Below are 13,799 nucleotides of genomic sequence, written 5' to 3'. Positions count from 1 at the left end.
GTTGTATCAAAATCGGCCAATTTCTAGTCTAAGACGGCTCTTAGTGTTCAGCAACGTTAGCAAGTAAATTCCTTGGGATTTTCTATGCTTGATATCAATGCAGATCAAATTAAGGTAGAGAGTTTCAACAAAATATTTTGATATATTTTTGACTGTATTTTTAAAAACTCCCTGGTAATCAGAAATATGATTAATTTTAAAGGAAGTCCTTCTTACATGATTTTTAAAATAAGAGTTTATTTGAAAATTTTCACATGAGGAGCCCAGTGAGGTTTCCTGAGAAGGCACACATGGGAGGCCTGCAACATTCACCCCAAACTTTCTACAGAGTCAAGAGTAAGAAACAGAGATTATTCAGTTCATTCTAAGTGTCCAAAAGAGGTCAGATTAATCACCCTCTATTTCTTCTCCTGATCCTGAATCCTGACACTGAAAATTATTCCTTGCACACTAATTCATAGCAGATTTTTTATGCTGACTAACTGGGAAAGAAGACAGTGTGTCAAACGGAGACCACCAGTGGCCGTATCCACAAAGACACTTATCTGTCATAGTGGCCATTGACATATAACTGAGATTTGTACTAAATTTACAGAAGAAAGAGACAGTTGATAGTGCAATTGACACTAACTTTCTGTAACATTTCTTGTCAAGGGGTCAAGATGACAGGCCTGTAGTTCCTCCATCCTCCTTCTGGCCCATCTTGTAGACAGGCGTCACATTTGCTCCAGTCAACTGTGACCCTCTCAGTTAGTCAGGACTTCTGGTAAATGACTAAAGGTGGCTCAGTGAGCTCTTCTGCCAGCTCCCTCAGGGCCCTCAGGTGCGTCCCATCTGGCCTCATGAACCTGTGTGTGTCTGAGTGGTATAGCAGGCCACTGACCATTTCCCTTGTGAGGTCTTCATTCTGCTCTGTCTCCCTGGTAAGGTGACTGGGCACCCAAAGAACAAGTAGTATTACTATTAAAGACTGAGATAAAGAGGGCATTATATACTTAAGCCTTTTTCCTCATCCTTTGTCACTGTGTTTTCTCCCACATCCAGTACAAACATGGAGATGCTCCTTATCCCTCCTTTTGTTGCTGATTTATTTATAGAAACACTTTTCATTGTCTTTTACAGCAGCGGCTAGATAAAGTTCTAACTATGTTTGGACCCTTCTAATTTTCTCCCTGGATAATCTCACAGCATCATTGGTGTCCTCTTAAATTGCCTGGCTCTACTTGTACCGTCCTTTTTTCCCTCAGTTCCAGCCAAAGCTCTCTGTTCAGCCAGGCCAGTCTTCCTCACTGGCTCATCTTTTCGCACAGCAGTTGCAAGATTTCTCTCAGCTGCTTGCTTATAGGATATTTCAGTTGCCTCTTCATCCTGGTTGGGTGGTCTATAAAAAGTCCTACTACGAGAACTGCCTCGCTGGCCTTCTCCCTTATTCTTACCCATAAACACTCAACCTTATCATCACCATCATTAAGCTCTAGACAATCAAAACACTTTCTAAAATACAGAGCTACCCCACTGTCTCTTCTTCCCTGCCCATCCCTTCTGGAGTAGTGTTTATGTGAATCCTTCTAATTAGTCAGATGATAGGATTGTAGTAATCAGTAGTTAAATGACTTGGGTTTGGGCTTGATTTTCATCATCTCCATATGATGAACAGGTGATTCTCTTTTCCTTTTGGCTGATAAAAAATGTGAAATGACAAGGGGAAGAATGCTGGAAAGCATCTGCAAGAAACAAAGATGATATGGGACATTTGACAGAGAGGCTCTGCAAAGAGAATTAGACAATTTAGAGGGCTGGACAGTCACTTTGTTAAACTGAATGAAGTTTAACAAAGACAAGTCTTGGATTCTTCACCTGGATGGGGCAGTCGTGAATGTACAGACCGACTGTGAATGAGATGCTGGAAAGCAGCACCACAGAAGGGGACCTTGGAGTCCTGGTCTATGGCAAGTTAAATATGAGTCATCAGTGCCCTGGCAGCCAGGAGGGCCACCCCTGTCCTGGGGGATTGGCCCAGCATCACCAGCCAGGCAAGGGAGGGGATTGTTCCTCTCTGCTCTGCATTGGGGTGGCCTCACCGTGAATATTCTGGTCAGGTTTGGGAAGATATAAAGCTACAAGAGAGTGTCCAAAGGAGGGCCCCAGAGATGGTGAAGACTCCAGAAGGGAAGCCATATGAGAAGTGACTGAGGTCACTTAGTCAGTTCAGACTGGGGGCAGGGGGGAGGCTCATCACAGTCTACAATTCCCTTATGAGGGGAAGAAGAGGGGCACACACTGATCTCTTCTCTGTGGTGACCAGTGGCAAGACGCAAGGGAATGGCCTGAAGTTGTCAGGGGAGGTTTAGGTTGGATATCAGGAAATGATTCTTCACCCAGAGTTGGTCACTGGAACAGGCTCCCAGGGAAGTGGTCAAAGCATCAAGCCTGCCAGGGTTCACGAAGTGTTTGGAAAATGCTCTTGGGCACATGGTGTGATTCTTGGGGTTGTCCTGTGCAGGGCCAGGAGTTGTACTTTGATGATCCATGTCTGTCCCTTCCAACTCAGGGTATTCTATGATTCTGTGATGTTTCATACCTTTTGCTGCTTGATGAAAGTATTAACGTAGTCAGATATAGATCACGGAAAGATGCTTGCAGCCACTGCCCCAGTGGTTCTAGTGATGGAAGGAAGTACATGAAGTCTTATCACTCTGGACAATGGCAGCAGTTACATAGAATTGCCTTCACCAGCTGTGTTATTGGATTCAACTGAAATGTCTACCTGTGGTTTTAAGTTGAATTTACTCATTCTCTTTTGAACCATCACATGGTTTTGAACTTTGAAGTGTATTGGTATTATGTTTTCGTTGCCAGCTAAATTGGCCATTCATGAATTTTCTCTTGGATTTGGACACTGTCATTTAAATTCACACCTTTGTGAATAGGCTATAGAAATTTAACTACCTTGCAAGGATAAATGTGAGTTTCTGCTTGAAATTTAGAAGTAATCAATTAAGTATCTCATGTTTGTGTCAAACTGTGGTTTACAAGCCTGTTTTTTTCATTAATGGCATTGACAATCTGCTAAATTGAAGATTGCCACCAGTTTCATGAAAATTATTGAACTTATGTACAAAGCTGTGTGAAATATGTAAAGTATGCCAGATATGTATTTCTCATTTATTAGATTATTTATTAGATTATATAATTTTTAGTCATTACTATCTCCTAGCATTTCACAAAAACAGTAGCCTAAATCATATAACAGCCTTACCAAAGTCCACTGGAACTTGGACATGTAGGAGTGTAGGAGTCACATTGACTCTCATTTTTTATGTCATTCTGTTTTCATATAGTTTCAATGAGCCAAATTCATTTACATGAATGTAGGAAGTAATTAAATATGACTAGAGCTAATCTGAGTTCACTCTTGTAATGTAGTTATCCTATCACTGGAACAAAGAAAATGCAAAAGTAAAACTGCAGTGAATTCTGTAGTACTTGTCAGTTTACCCCTCGAATGAAACAAAGGTACTTAACGTGAGAATGCTCTTAGCATTCAAATCCTGCATATTAAACATGGCTTGTTCTGAGTAATACTCATTTGAATTCCAAACATTCTTTTAAAAAGTATTTTCCTTGAGAGATCAAATGTGTAAGCAGATTTTCAAAACTGACTTGGTGTTGTGATTTCTAATGGTACTCAAGAATTGTCAGTTTTCCTAAGTAATAAAGCTCTACTTTAAAGATGAGCATGTTATTTACGTGTGTTCGAAAAGAATTCTGATTGTTTCATTTCACTGTATGCAATAGAACTGGGAGAATTTAACTCAAAATAGTTTCTCAGATGATCTAGTAAAGTTATTAGTTAATTTAATAAAATCATTATTTAAAAATAAAACTGATTTAAAACTTTCAGATTTAACATAAAATATAGGAAGCACTGCCATGGAACAATTTCACACTGAGCAAGTAATTGGGAAAGTTGTCTCCATTCAAAGTAACTTGTGGTGAAGCTCACAGTCTCTACAAAAAGAGAAATTACAAGAGCCTGAAAAAAGCTGGTTCCCAGCAGACCAACAGTTGGTGTCTTGGTGACCTGCCTGGAAAATTCTGAGTTGTTTCAGGACCCATAGGTGCAGGGCAAATCTGTAAAAACACATTTTCTTGTCCATGAAAAACAATTTTCTTAAATAACTCCTAATTTCCCTTCATGCTTTTCTGTCTCAGGTCAGGGTTTTATCCACATTTTTTCACCCACTTTTTAATCCTTTTGGGGTTTTTGGTGTTTTTCTTTTGATTTCTTTTGGTTTTTTTTTTTTTTTTTTCTGTTATTTTGGCCATGTGGACCCAAACTCAGTTTATGAGTCCTTGTGTGTTGGCCACAAAAAAAACCCCAAAGATGTTAGTACAAATTTTATATGCATGATAAAAAAGTTTTTCTCTTACTGCAAAGGATCAGTGCTGAAAGGCTGATCATAGGGTCATAGAAACTGAGCAAAGCCTGAAGTGTTCTTCAGTAAACTTTTACATATTTTACAGTTATTTCATAAATGTAAAGTTATCCAAGTAAAGGTAATATTTGCGCAATTACCTGAAATCCACATACTTTAGCCTTACTTTTCTTTGGGTGCATTCTATGGGTTTATTTAAATAATAGTATATGGTATTTTTTAAGGTAATAAGGATACTGATATACATGGTTATATGTTATGCATGTTAAATCCATCAGGTTATCTGGTCTATCCTGACAACAATACAGTTCCTTTCCTCAAAGCATTTTCTCTGATATTCTGTCCACTCTAATTTTAACTGTTACATGTAACTAGGTCCCTGAATCTTTGTACTGCTAAACCAGGCCCCATATGAAGTACCAATTCAGAGTTTAGAGTTGTGGTTAAAAAACGTACTGGTGAGTACGGTCAAAATCAGCGAGGTTATTTCGGCTTTCAACCTAATGAATATTTGAAGTGCAGTCATGGCAACCCTGGATTTAGAAAATATGCTGTAGAAGCAATTGGAAAATAGAAACTGGGGCCCATATCTTGCCATCACTGTAGATCTGAAACCCACACAAACGGCACCTGTGGAAAAATGGCAGACACTGACCCTTTGCTTTCAATTTTACTTAATATTGTGTAACAGTAAACTTTCCCTTTATATGTACGTGTACTCCTCCTAAAGAACACCAGACTCATATCCAAAGATGTTTGCTCCTTGCATGCATGTTGTTTTGCTTTTTTGATCTTTGAAGTCTTTAACTTTTTTTAATTTTTTTTCTTATTCTTCTTTCCTTCCCTACCCCTCAAGCTATCTAGCAGCATTTTGGATATATATAACAGTGACCAGGGAATGGCACCAGCTAATATGGGTCTCACAAATGCCTCTTGCCCAGCTAATCTACCAGTAAAAAGGGAGCTAACAGGTAAAAGAACTCTGAGATTTTGGCATATAACTGCATAAGTGATGGTGGGTCTCTTAAAAGTTGAATAAATCTTATCCATGAAAAAGATGTCCATAATTAAATTCCTGAGAATTTTCAGTTTGTAGTTGCATTTAAGGAAAAGAACAAAGATCAAGGAGAAATATTTTCTTTCTGTACTTCTCTTTAGCAATTCAGAAACCATGTTTGCCCCCTGTTTTTATGAACATCATGTTTCTAAAAAAACCTTGTATTTTAGAAAACATTATATTATTCTAAATGTTGGCTCCTGGCCAACAGTATAAATAAATTATCATCCATTAAATTTGTTCCAGGTTAGAACAAATAGTTCTTTTAAAACTTAACAATAAGCCTATTCAACGTAAAGCTATATTAGTGGATTAAGAACTTTAAAAGTTACATTCAATTAATCCAAAGAATGCTAAAAATCATGTACAGTTTATTAGTGTTTCTCAGAGGAAACAGTGAGTTTATTCAATATCTTACAAATCTGATTAACTCTTGCATTATGGGATATAAAAAATCCATATTCACCTTAGTGTATTGTAAGTTTTATCCTGATGTAAAATACAGGAAATTGGAGAAAAAAATGCCCCTCCACAGCATTTCTACATTCTTAAATTTAAAAAAAAGTGCAATAAAAAAAATCTTAAGCAACCTGCCAGACTTGGTAAAAATTTAGTACTGGTAGAATATAGATTTGCCTATGATCTAATAAAAATAGTAATGTAGTAGAAGTACTGGAAGTCTGGTCTTTGGGATACGAGGCCATTTTCAAAAGATGAAAGAAGTATGGGAATTGCATTTTAAGGACTATTTTAATAAATGTTACTTTCTGTCAGAAGCAGATACAAGAGCAATGGCTAAGGAGAGACAAAAAAAGGATAACCACAATCTCAGTAAGTATATGTTCATCTTCCATCTCATTAAATGGAATGTATGGAGAATGCAAAACCATTATACATTAGCTACCACATCTCTGCTCTTCTTCTAGATCAGCATGTTAGCAGGCTAATCAAATTGAACTCAGACTGCAAACACAGCCAACCACAAAGCTTTCTTTCTTGAAATCAACTTCTGTCACTGACTTTTGTCTTTCAAAATACTTTGCATATTGCAATTAATTTATTTCCATATCATCTCCTGCTATTTTTTTTTTATAGTAGCACACTTTACTTGATGTTTTCTCTAAGAATTACAGTGCAAAGCAGACAAGAAAGGAGGCAGATTATGAGGAAAAACAACAGTGAAAATCCAGTCTTCACACCGTATTTATTGAAGCACCCAAGCAAGAGGCTGTACTTCTTTATGGGTGATGGGGAAGGAAAAAAGAATGCATATGCTATCAGACAATTTCTAAGTGGTTGTTTAGCTCTTAAAGTTATGGAAATTGTATCTCACCAAAGGAGATCAGTGCAGGACTCTGCCACACAAGCCCTGTAACCTCTGTCACCTGATATACAGTTCTGTTTCCATTATGGACAGCAGTGCAGCTATGTACAGATGGCATGTTGGTTCTAGAAGAATAGTCTTGGAACACAAATAATCTTGGAACATAGTGAAATTCATAGTTCAGTGTCTAAGTATTAGACTTATAAAAATAAAAAAACCATTTTGGTTTATATAGAATAGAAAAAAATCTGTTTCATTACTGGAAGAAGATTGCCTATAAAATTACACAATTTTTCCCTCTAAAGCATAATTTGAAACAAAAAGCCTGAAGATTCTTTTTGGAAAGTGTTGAGTACAGCAGGTACACTTCCAAGTTCTCCTTTGCAGTTCTTCCAACAGAAATAGTATGGGAGTTGGATTCAATGATTCTTATGAATCACTTACAACTTGAGATACTCTATGATTCTATGAATTTAAAACTAAATTGGTAATTAGTTAATAGCCACTATTTTGTATCTTTATTCTCTTATTTCTATCTTGCTTCTCTGGCTATTCCAGTATTCCATAGAGGGGTTTATGGCTTTCTTTGCATGAAATTACACACCCAAAAGTATACATCCACTGGCACAATGTGCTAGCAATGACTGTGGACAATCTTCTGCTATTCAGAATTTCCAGAAGTCATCCTTATGTTCGTCTGTGATTTTTTTGTGGATTACAGACAGACCATGAAGATTCTTAGACATGTTGCTAGCACGTAATCTCTGAAATGCCAATGCAGCTGCTGTCTGTCTTGTTAGGGCATAAATGGGGAGTTTTGCTGGATGGGAAAGGGGGTGGGTAGGAGTTATCTGGAGCTACAAGGGGAAAGAGAGGCTCATATGTACATCAGGAATGGCAGGCCTTACTATTGCCTCCATTGTTTGTTTTGGCTTATCAGAGTCCTTCCTGATCACAGAAGAAATGTCTGAGAATTTTCCCTCACCACTGGCAACTAAACTGAAGACCATAAAGATCCCACTGCAGACAGGCAGCATCTGTTTTGGCTTAGCTCCAGGTGTATACTACAGAGCTCAAAGTCTCTCTGGAGATAGCTCTACTATCTAAAGGCTTGGTCATAATAATGCATTGCCTATAAAGGCTTCATTTGTGTGATTTACTCTTTTATGAGGATCAGGTTTCTTAGTGATGGTCTGAAAAATCAGTTTTTGGAAGTTGATTGGAATCATACAAAAATTCAATTTGCAGGTCAAATTAAGGTCTAAATTTTACAGAAATGTTCTTGTACATTCTCATAACAAGAAGGAATGAAAGTACTGAAAAAAGTTCCTTTTGAAAGGTTGTATATTGGATGAAACCATGAAAAGGGATTTAGATTTAAGAAATGGAACCCCTTCATGTAGCAGAGTTTAAAACATTATTTAATTTTTTTTGACTTTGGGGTTTTTTTCTTCATCCTGGGGTTATGTCATCATCCTGTCCACGCAGTTTGAAAAATCATTTTCTGATTTGTCTTATGTTTATATTTGATGCTTGACATATTACTGATAACTCAGGATATCTCTGGAAAGATTACAGACATACATCAGGAAAGTTCTGTTGAAACATGTTTCCAAGCTTAAAAATATCCCCCCTAACTCATTAACACAACCAATGGAAGTTTTTTTTCAGGAAAAAGAAAAATACAAAGAAAAAAGAATTCTGTAAGCGTCCACATAATTTTTTCTTTGTCTTCATAGCAAATGCTTAGTTGACTGCTTTTTGATGAATGTCTTACAGAGTTTTCCACAATATAAATATTGATTAAACAACAGCTATTATGCTGTAGGACAGTACAGTTAAGCACATTCTTCAATTTTGTTTGCCATGCCATAATTTTGCCAACACAACTGAAATATATCTTTTAAATTTTTCAGTTGCTATGTGTTTTTGTACACTGCTCTCCTACAAGATCCTGCACATTCATTCCAATGGGATGTGGGGGCTCACTAAGCAGTACACTTAGGAGGATTATAACCCCGTCTTCTGAATATGTGAATCATGATGAAAAAAATCTGAGATGTTTTAATTTGTTGAGTGAAATTCCTGTTTCTACAGAAAGCAAGATGAGATAATACATCCCACCAAGGTAGAGTACTTAATCAGAGTAAATGAAAACACTCAGGTTGTTCCCAGAGCTTGAATCTGCTAGGGAAGAAGTAACTGACTGCTGCATAAACCTAGGAGCCTACACAGACTGGAAGAAAACACTTTTATACACAGGAAGAAGAAGACTAAAAGTGATCCAGATGGTGGGGCTGAGACTGAAAGCAACATGCTCATATGACTGAGAATATTTAAGTCAGCCTTGGAAGACCCACCAGGATGCCCTTGGCTGAACACTTACAACTTAGCTCTACCAACCTTTTTGTATTAACATTCAAAATTAGGACATTAGACTTAAAGTGAACATCTCCAAACTTGGAACATGTATCCATTCTGCCCATGTTCTAGGCTGGCCAGGGCTGGTCTGACAGAGAACAGTGGCCTTAGCATATTGAGCCCAAGGTAAGGTCTTCCAAGATGCGAAGGCGAAGAGAAAGAGCTCAGTGTGATGTTAGTGATGGACCAAAGCTGACTCCTGCTTATTCAGCAAGATTTGGATTGAGTTAAAGTGGAGGGAGTGGACAAAAGCATGAGTTCACACCAGTAGAACACCAGTCTCTGATAGCCAGCAGTACCCCAGTGGGACTACATTCTCACTAAAAACACTTTCTGTGTCAAAATTATATACCATTAATTCCCCAAACCAATGAGATGTCCTCTGCACCTATCCACTAAGAAAATGTAAAGTTTCTGAAGGATCACATACACCAGACTGGATACCAGTACAATTCTGGTAAAGTGAACTGAGAGCACAGAGAGGGGGTACTAATTTGAAGACATTTATTTTCTCTTTTTTCCTTCTAACTAAACCACAAAGTAAACAAAGATAACCTACATAGCTTGTCTTAAGAGAAGCATAAATTTAAATCCAGAAAATAGATTTCATTGTTTAAACCATGGGGTTTTTTTTAGTTTTCTCTCTGCTTTAAAAATTATCGTAAATATGTTTGTGCTGTCTGTCACCAAAGGAAACAGACGTACTGGGGACAAAGTGTTACTGGGACATAATCTTGCTCTGTTTCCATGACAGGATATGGTTGTAATCATGTGCTCTCTGTGGTTTTAAATGCTAGTAATTATAAATAAGGGATAATAAAGCTGTTACCTGTGTTCTGTAACAGCAATTCTGCCAAAATATCAACTGCTGAATGAATTGTCTTGTATCCCTGTTGAAGTCACCAGCAAAACTCCACTAAGCTGAAATCTCTGTTCTGTGGGAGCATGGTAGAGAAAGAATATATTAACATCAGTAAAAAAGAAGTGTTAACTCACATTTAGACAATATGTGACTATTTATTCTCTGGAAATCTAATTTTAAATTGGGGAAAAACCTATAGGTAAGGTAAGATACAGAAGGTACTAATCATGGAGTTTGTCTGGAGAATAAGTCAGAGACAGAGTAGGAGCTCATGTTGGGACTGCTCTTTGAGGAAGACATTTTCTGTATATTGACTAACTTGTTTTTAACTAATTAAAACGTTTTATGTTGAATTTCTCCAAAAATATTTCACCATAAAAATAGTAACCGTTTCTTTTTAACAGTTGAGAGAAGAAGAAGGTATAATATTAATTACCGAATCAAGGAGCTTGGCACACTCATCCCCAAGTCTAATGACCCGTGAGTTCAACTGTCTTTCCTATAATAATATTTACAGTATAAATACAGGAGAAAAGAGACAGTTGCATATACTGGCTATAAGATTAAGTAATGGGATACAAAATTCTTCTCTGACAGGTCACTGGCTCAGATCAGGCTGTTGAAGTAGCAAACCTTTGACAGATTTTTAGTGCCTTGGAAAAACTTATGTGAAAACATAATAATATGAAAGCAATTTCAGGGTGTTTAAGAGAGACTACCACTTCAAGGGAAAACAAACAAACAAAGTAAACCCAAACAAAAGGAAAAAGAAGAAAAAAGGAAAAGATAAGCCAAACAACAGAAAGTCCATCTCTCTGTCCCTGAGCACAATTGTGTGGTGTCTCTGGAGAAGGAAGTAGTGATGCTTTCAGCTCTTGCCATGGCCCTCTAGTGGGATAACACAAAATTTACATTGTCACTGTCTGCCCTTTGACTAAAGGAAAAAAAAAACCAATTTAAGAGTCTGTAGACTGAGCATTTTTCAGAAGTCCTCAACTCAGTGCAGGGAAAGCACAAGTCCTAAAATGCAAGGATAAAAGTAATAATTGCTATAATTGCTATAATAATATCATTTTATACTAATGCATATACTTAAAGAAACACAAAATGCATATTGCTTGAACTATGTGCGCATTCCCTTAAAGCTTATATTTGTCATCAACAGGAAGGAAACTGCCTTGTAGAAAAGCCCATTGCAGGATTAGTAATAACAATTCAGAGTGATTTTTAATGCTGAACTTTAGCCTTAGATTTCTCTTGTCACTCAGGGAAAACTTAAGACAATATACCAGTATGATTGTCACTTGCATAAAGTTGATTATACAGATTTTGTCTTTATCATTTGCATCATTTGCATACAAACTTGCATGATACTTCAAATGAAAACACCTATTGATATTTCAGCTTTTTTTACCTTAGGATTAAGAAAATTTGCTTACATTAAGGATTTCTGCAACAATATAAAACTGTGTGAGACTTACATAAGTACAAGGTTGGCTTTACTTGGAGTGAAGTCACCAGAGAGAAAGTTAACATACTGCATCCATTTAGAGAATTCACAAACTCAGCTCCTTCTATAAGCATTCACAAAATATTGGGTAAATGGGCATGTTTTTATTATTAATATGGAATTAGGTGTTACAGCTGAGTTAAAATAAAAAGCACTTTAAATACCTAAATAAAGTTTTGGCCATGTGATTTGTTGCAAGCAGAAAGTGATACAAGTGTTTTAATTTTGCTGGTGCATGTTTCAGTATCCAATACTATTTGGGCAAGTAATTGAAAGATTTCTCAGAAAAACAGTGGATGGCACTGTTGGTTTGCAGCTATAAAGAAAAAATAGAAATAGGTTACACTGCAGTTAGAGATGGGCATGGGGTACAAATTCCAGTTGCACTTTTTGATTGCCTATATAGGTGTTTCACTTGTATGTTTTGGTCTGGACTCAGGCTTACATTGTGAACTTAATCAAAACTGTAATATCTAGAGCAATCATTTAAGCTATTCTTAAAATTATTTACCTGGACCCGCAGTTTTGCTCCAGTAGGTGGATGGTGGACTTTATCCTCAGATCTTGGTGTTGCTGCCTGATGAAAATGTTTCAGGTATAGATTTTGAAGTCATTGTCTTTACTTGTTTTAGTTTGCAAACCCATGACTGAGCTCAGCAGCGTGACCAGACCCAGAGTGGTTTATGTTTACAAAAGCACAAGGTGAACTTAAGTATCTCACATTCTGAAGACTGCTGTCTTCAAAAGGCTGATAATCAGTACTCCTTTGGAAAGCAGGCCTACTGAAAAGCTTTTAAATTGGTGCTAAGAAAAAAAGGCACCAGAATGTGCAGGGCTTTTGAAAAAGCAGATTGCAAGATGATTTTGCTATAGCTTAGTGCAAGGATAAATTTATTCAAAGAAGTGTAAGCACCTTTTTTTTTGTATTTGTATTTTTAGGTGGAAATAGACTAATTTGAACATGTTTTGTTGGCTTAGTAGATCAAAATTATTATTACTTTTTGGTATGGTCTTGTTTTGCCAAATCATAACTCAGTATCTTTATTCTATCTTGCAGTTCTTGCTTTTTACTTCATAACACATTACTGTGCCCCCAATCTGCCCCCTCTCCTTTGAAAGAAAGATATTTATCATGGCTTACAATACTTCATCTGTAACATTTTATCACACATAGCATTTTTGCCTCATATTGATTTTAGAAGATTCTTCTTATAGTGGAAACTTAGCTGTAAAAGGAGAAAGCTTACTGATACTTAGACTAAGGACGGTGAAGAAAATCAGCCTCTGCATTGAAGAGCAAATACTACTATAACTAAGCCATTGTGGTTAGCATGCCTGTCCCAGATGGCTTGCTTCAAGAAGATTACATTCAGAATCAGAAATAGAAAAGGACATTTTTTGTGCCACTTGGAAACCTTTTGTGATTTATATTTCTTAGAAGTGCTGTGTGGGGTTTTTATTTCACTTTTGTTTTGTTAGTTATGTAGTGAACTTGTTTGGCTCCTGCAGAGCTTCCACAGGGACTTTCTTTTGACTGGATTAAACCCCTATTCTTTCCATGTATTTTTTTTTTTTCTAATTTAATGATGAAAAGTGTGGATTACATTACATAAATGAATGGGTGTTCTAAGTTCACTTCATCAGCATTAGAAAATGAAGATAAGTTACAAAGAACTATGACTCTTTTGTTTAATCTTCAATGCTTAGATATCCAAGTGCTAGATGATTCAGAAATGCAAATCAGTTTTACAGAATAATTCAAAAATAGAATTTTAAAAATGCCAAAAATACTCTGTCATATTTTGCTGAAAATCTCATAACCTGCTCCTTTAATTATACCCACCTTTCCACTTGTGTTCAACCTTTCTGAATCCACCTTTTACATGGTTAACAGGATTTCTTATTGTGATGGAGCCTGGGAATGCCTACACAAGAACAGTTTAATGTAGTTGGACTTGAATTGCCAGGAAGCTAAACAAGAAAAAGCCCCTTCCTTCAGGAATTCTAGTCATATTACAGAAATGGGATGTTGAGAGAACTGCTGAGAATTTGGGCAGAAGCAGCGGCTTGTTCTCACTCTCTCCTTTCTGCTCTCTGCATCTACCTGTGCCTGACCTCTCTAGTGTCTGTGGTCAGACCCTCTAGCAGCCAGCACAGACACATTTCTTGCAAAGGAAAACCTTGTG

At 36.9% G+C, this 13,799-nt stretch overlaps 1 protein-coding gene across 2 annotated transcripts in view; it reads left to right on the top strand.

Moving 5' to 3' along the window:
• TFEC (transcription factor EC) overlaps positions 1-13,799 on the top strand; it is a 92,656-nt gene that overhangs the window by 67,827 nt on the left and 11,030 nt on the right. Inside the window, exons 4-6 of one of the 2 annotated variants that reach the window (XM_042018073.1) lie at positions 5,296-5,410; positions 6,274-6,327; positions 10,508-10,583. In XM_042018073.1, the coding sequence (XP_041874007.1) occupies positions 5,296-5,410; positions 6,274-6,327; positions 10,508-10,583 (245 nt within the window). Of the gene's footprint in view, positions 1-5,295; positions 5,411-6,270; positions 6,328-10,507; positions 10,584-13,799 lie in introns of both variants that reach the window. The other variant, XM_042018072.1, reaches the window with a different exon arrangement.

The sequence above is a fragment of the Corvus kubaryi genome, unplaced genomic scaffold (assembly GCF_017639235.1).
Source record: "Corvus kubaryi isolate FWS band 111438036 unplaced genomic scaffold, C.kubaryi_AGA036_p1.0 137, whole genome shotgun sequence".
Taxonomy (NCBI): Eukaryota; Metazoa; Chordata; class Aves; order Passeriformes; family Corvidae; genus Corvus; species Corvus kubaryi.
Note: the sequence above shows the minus strand (reverse complement) of the source record. Positions and strands in the feature narration are given on the sequence as shown.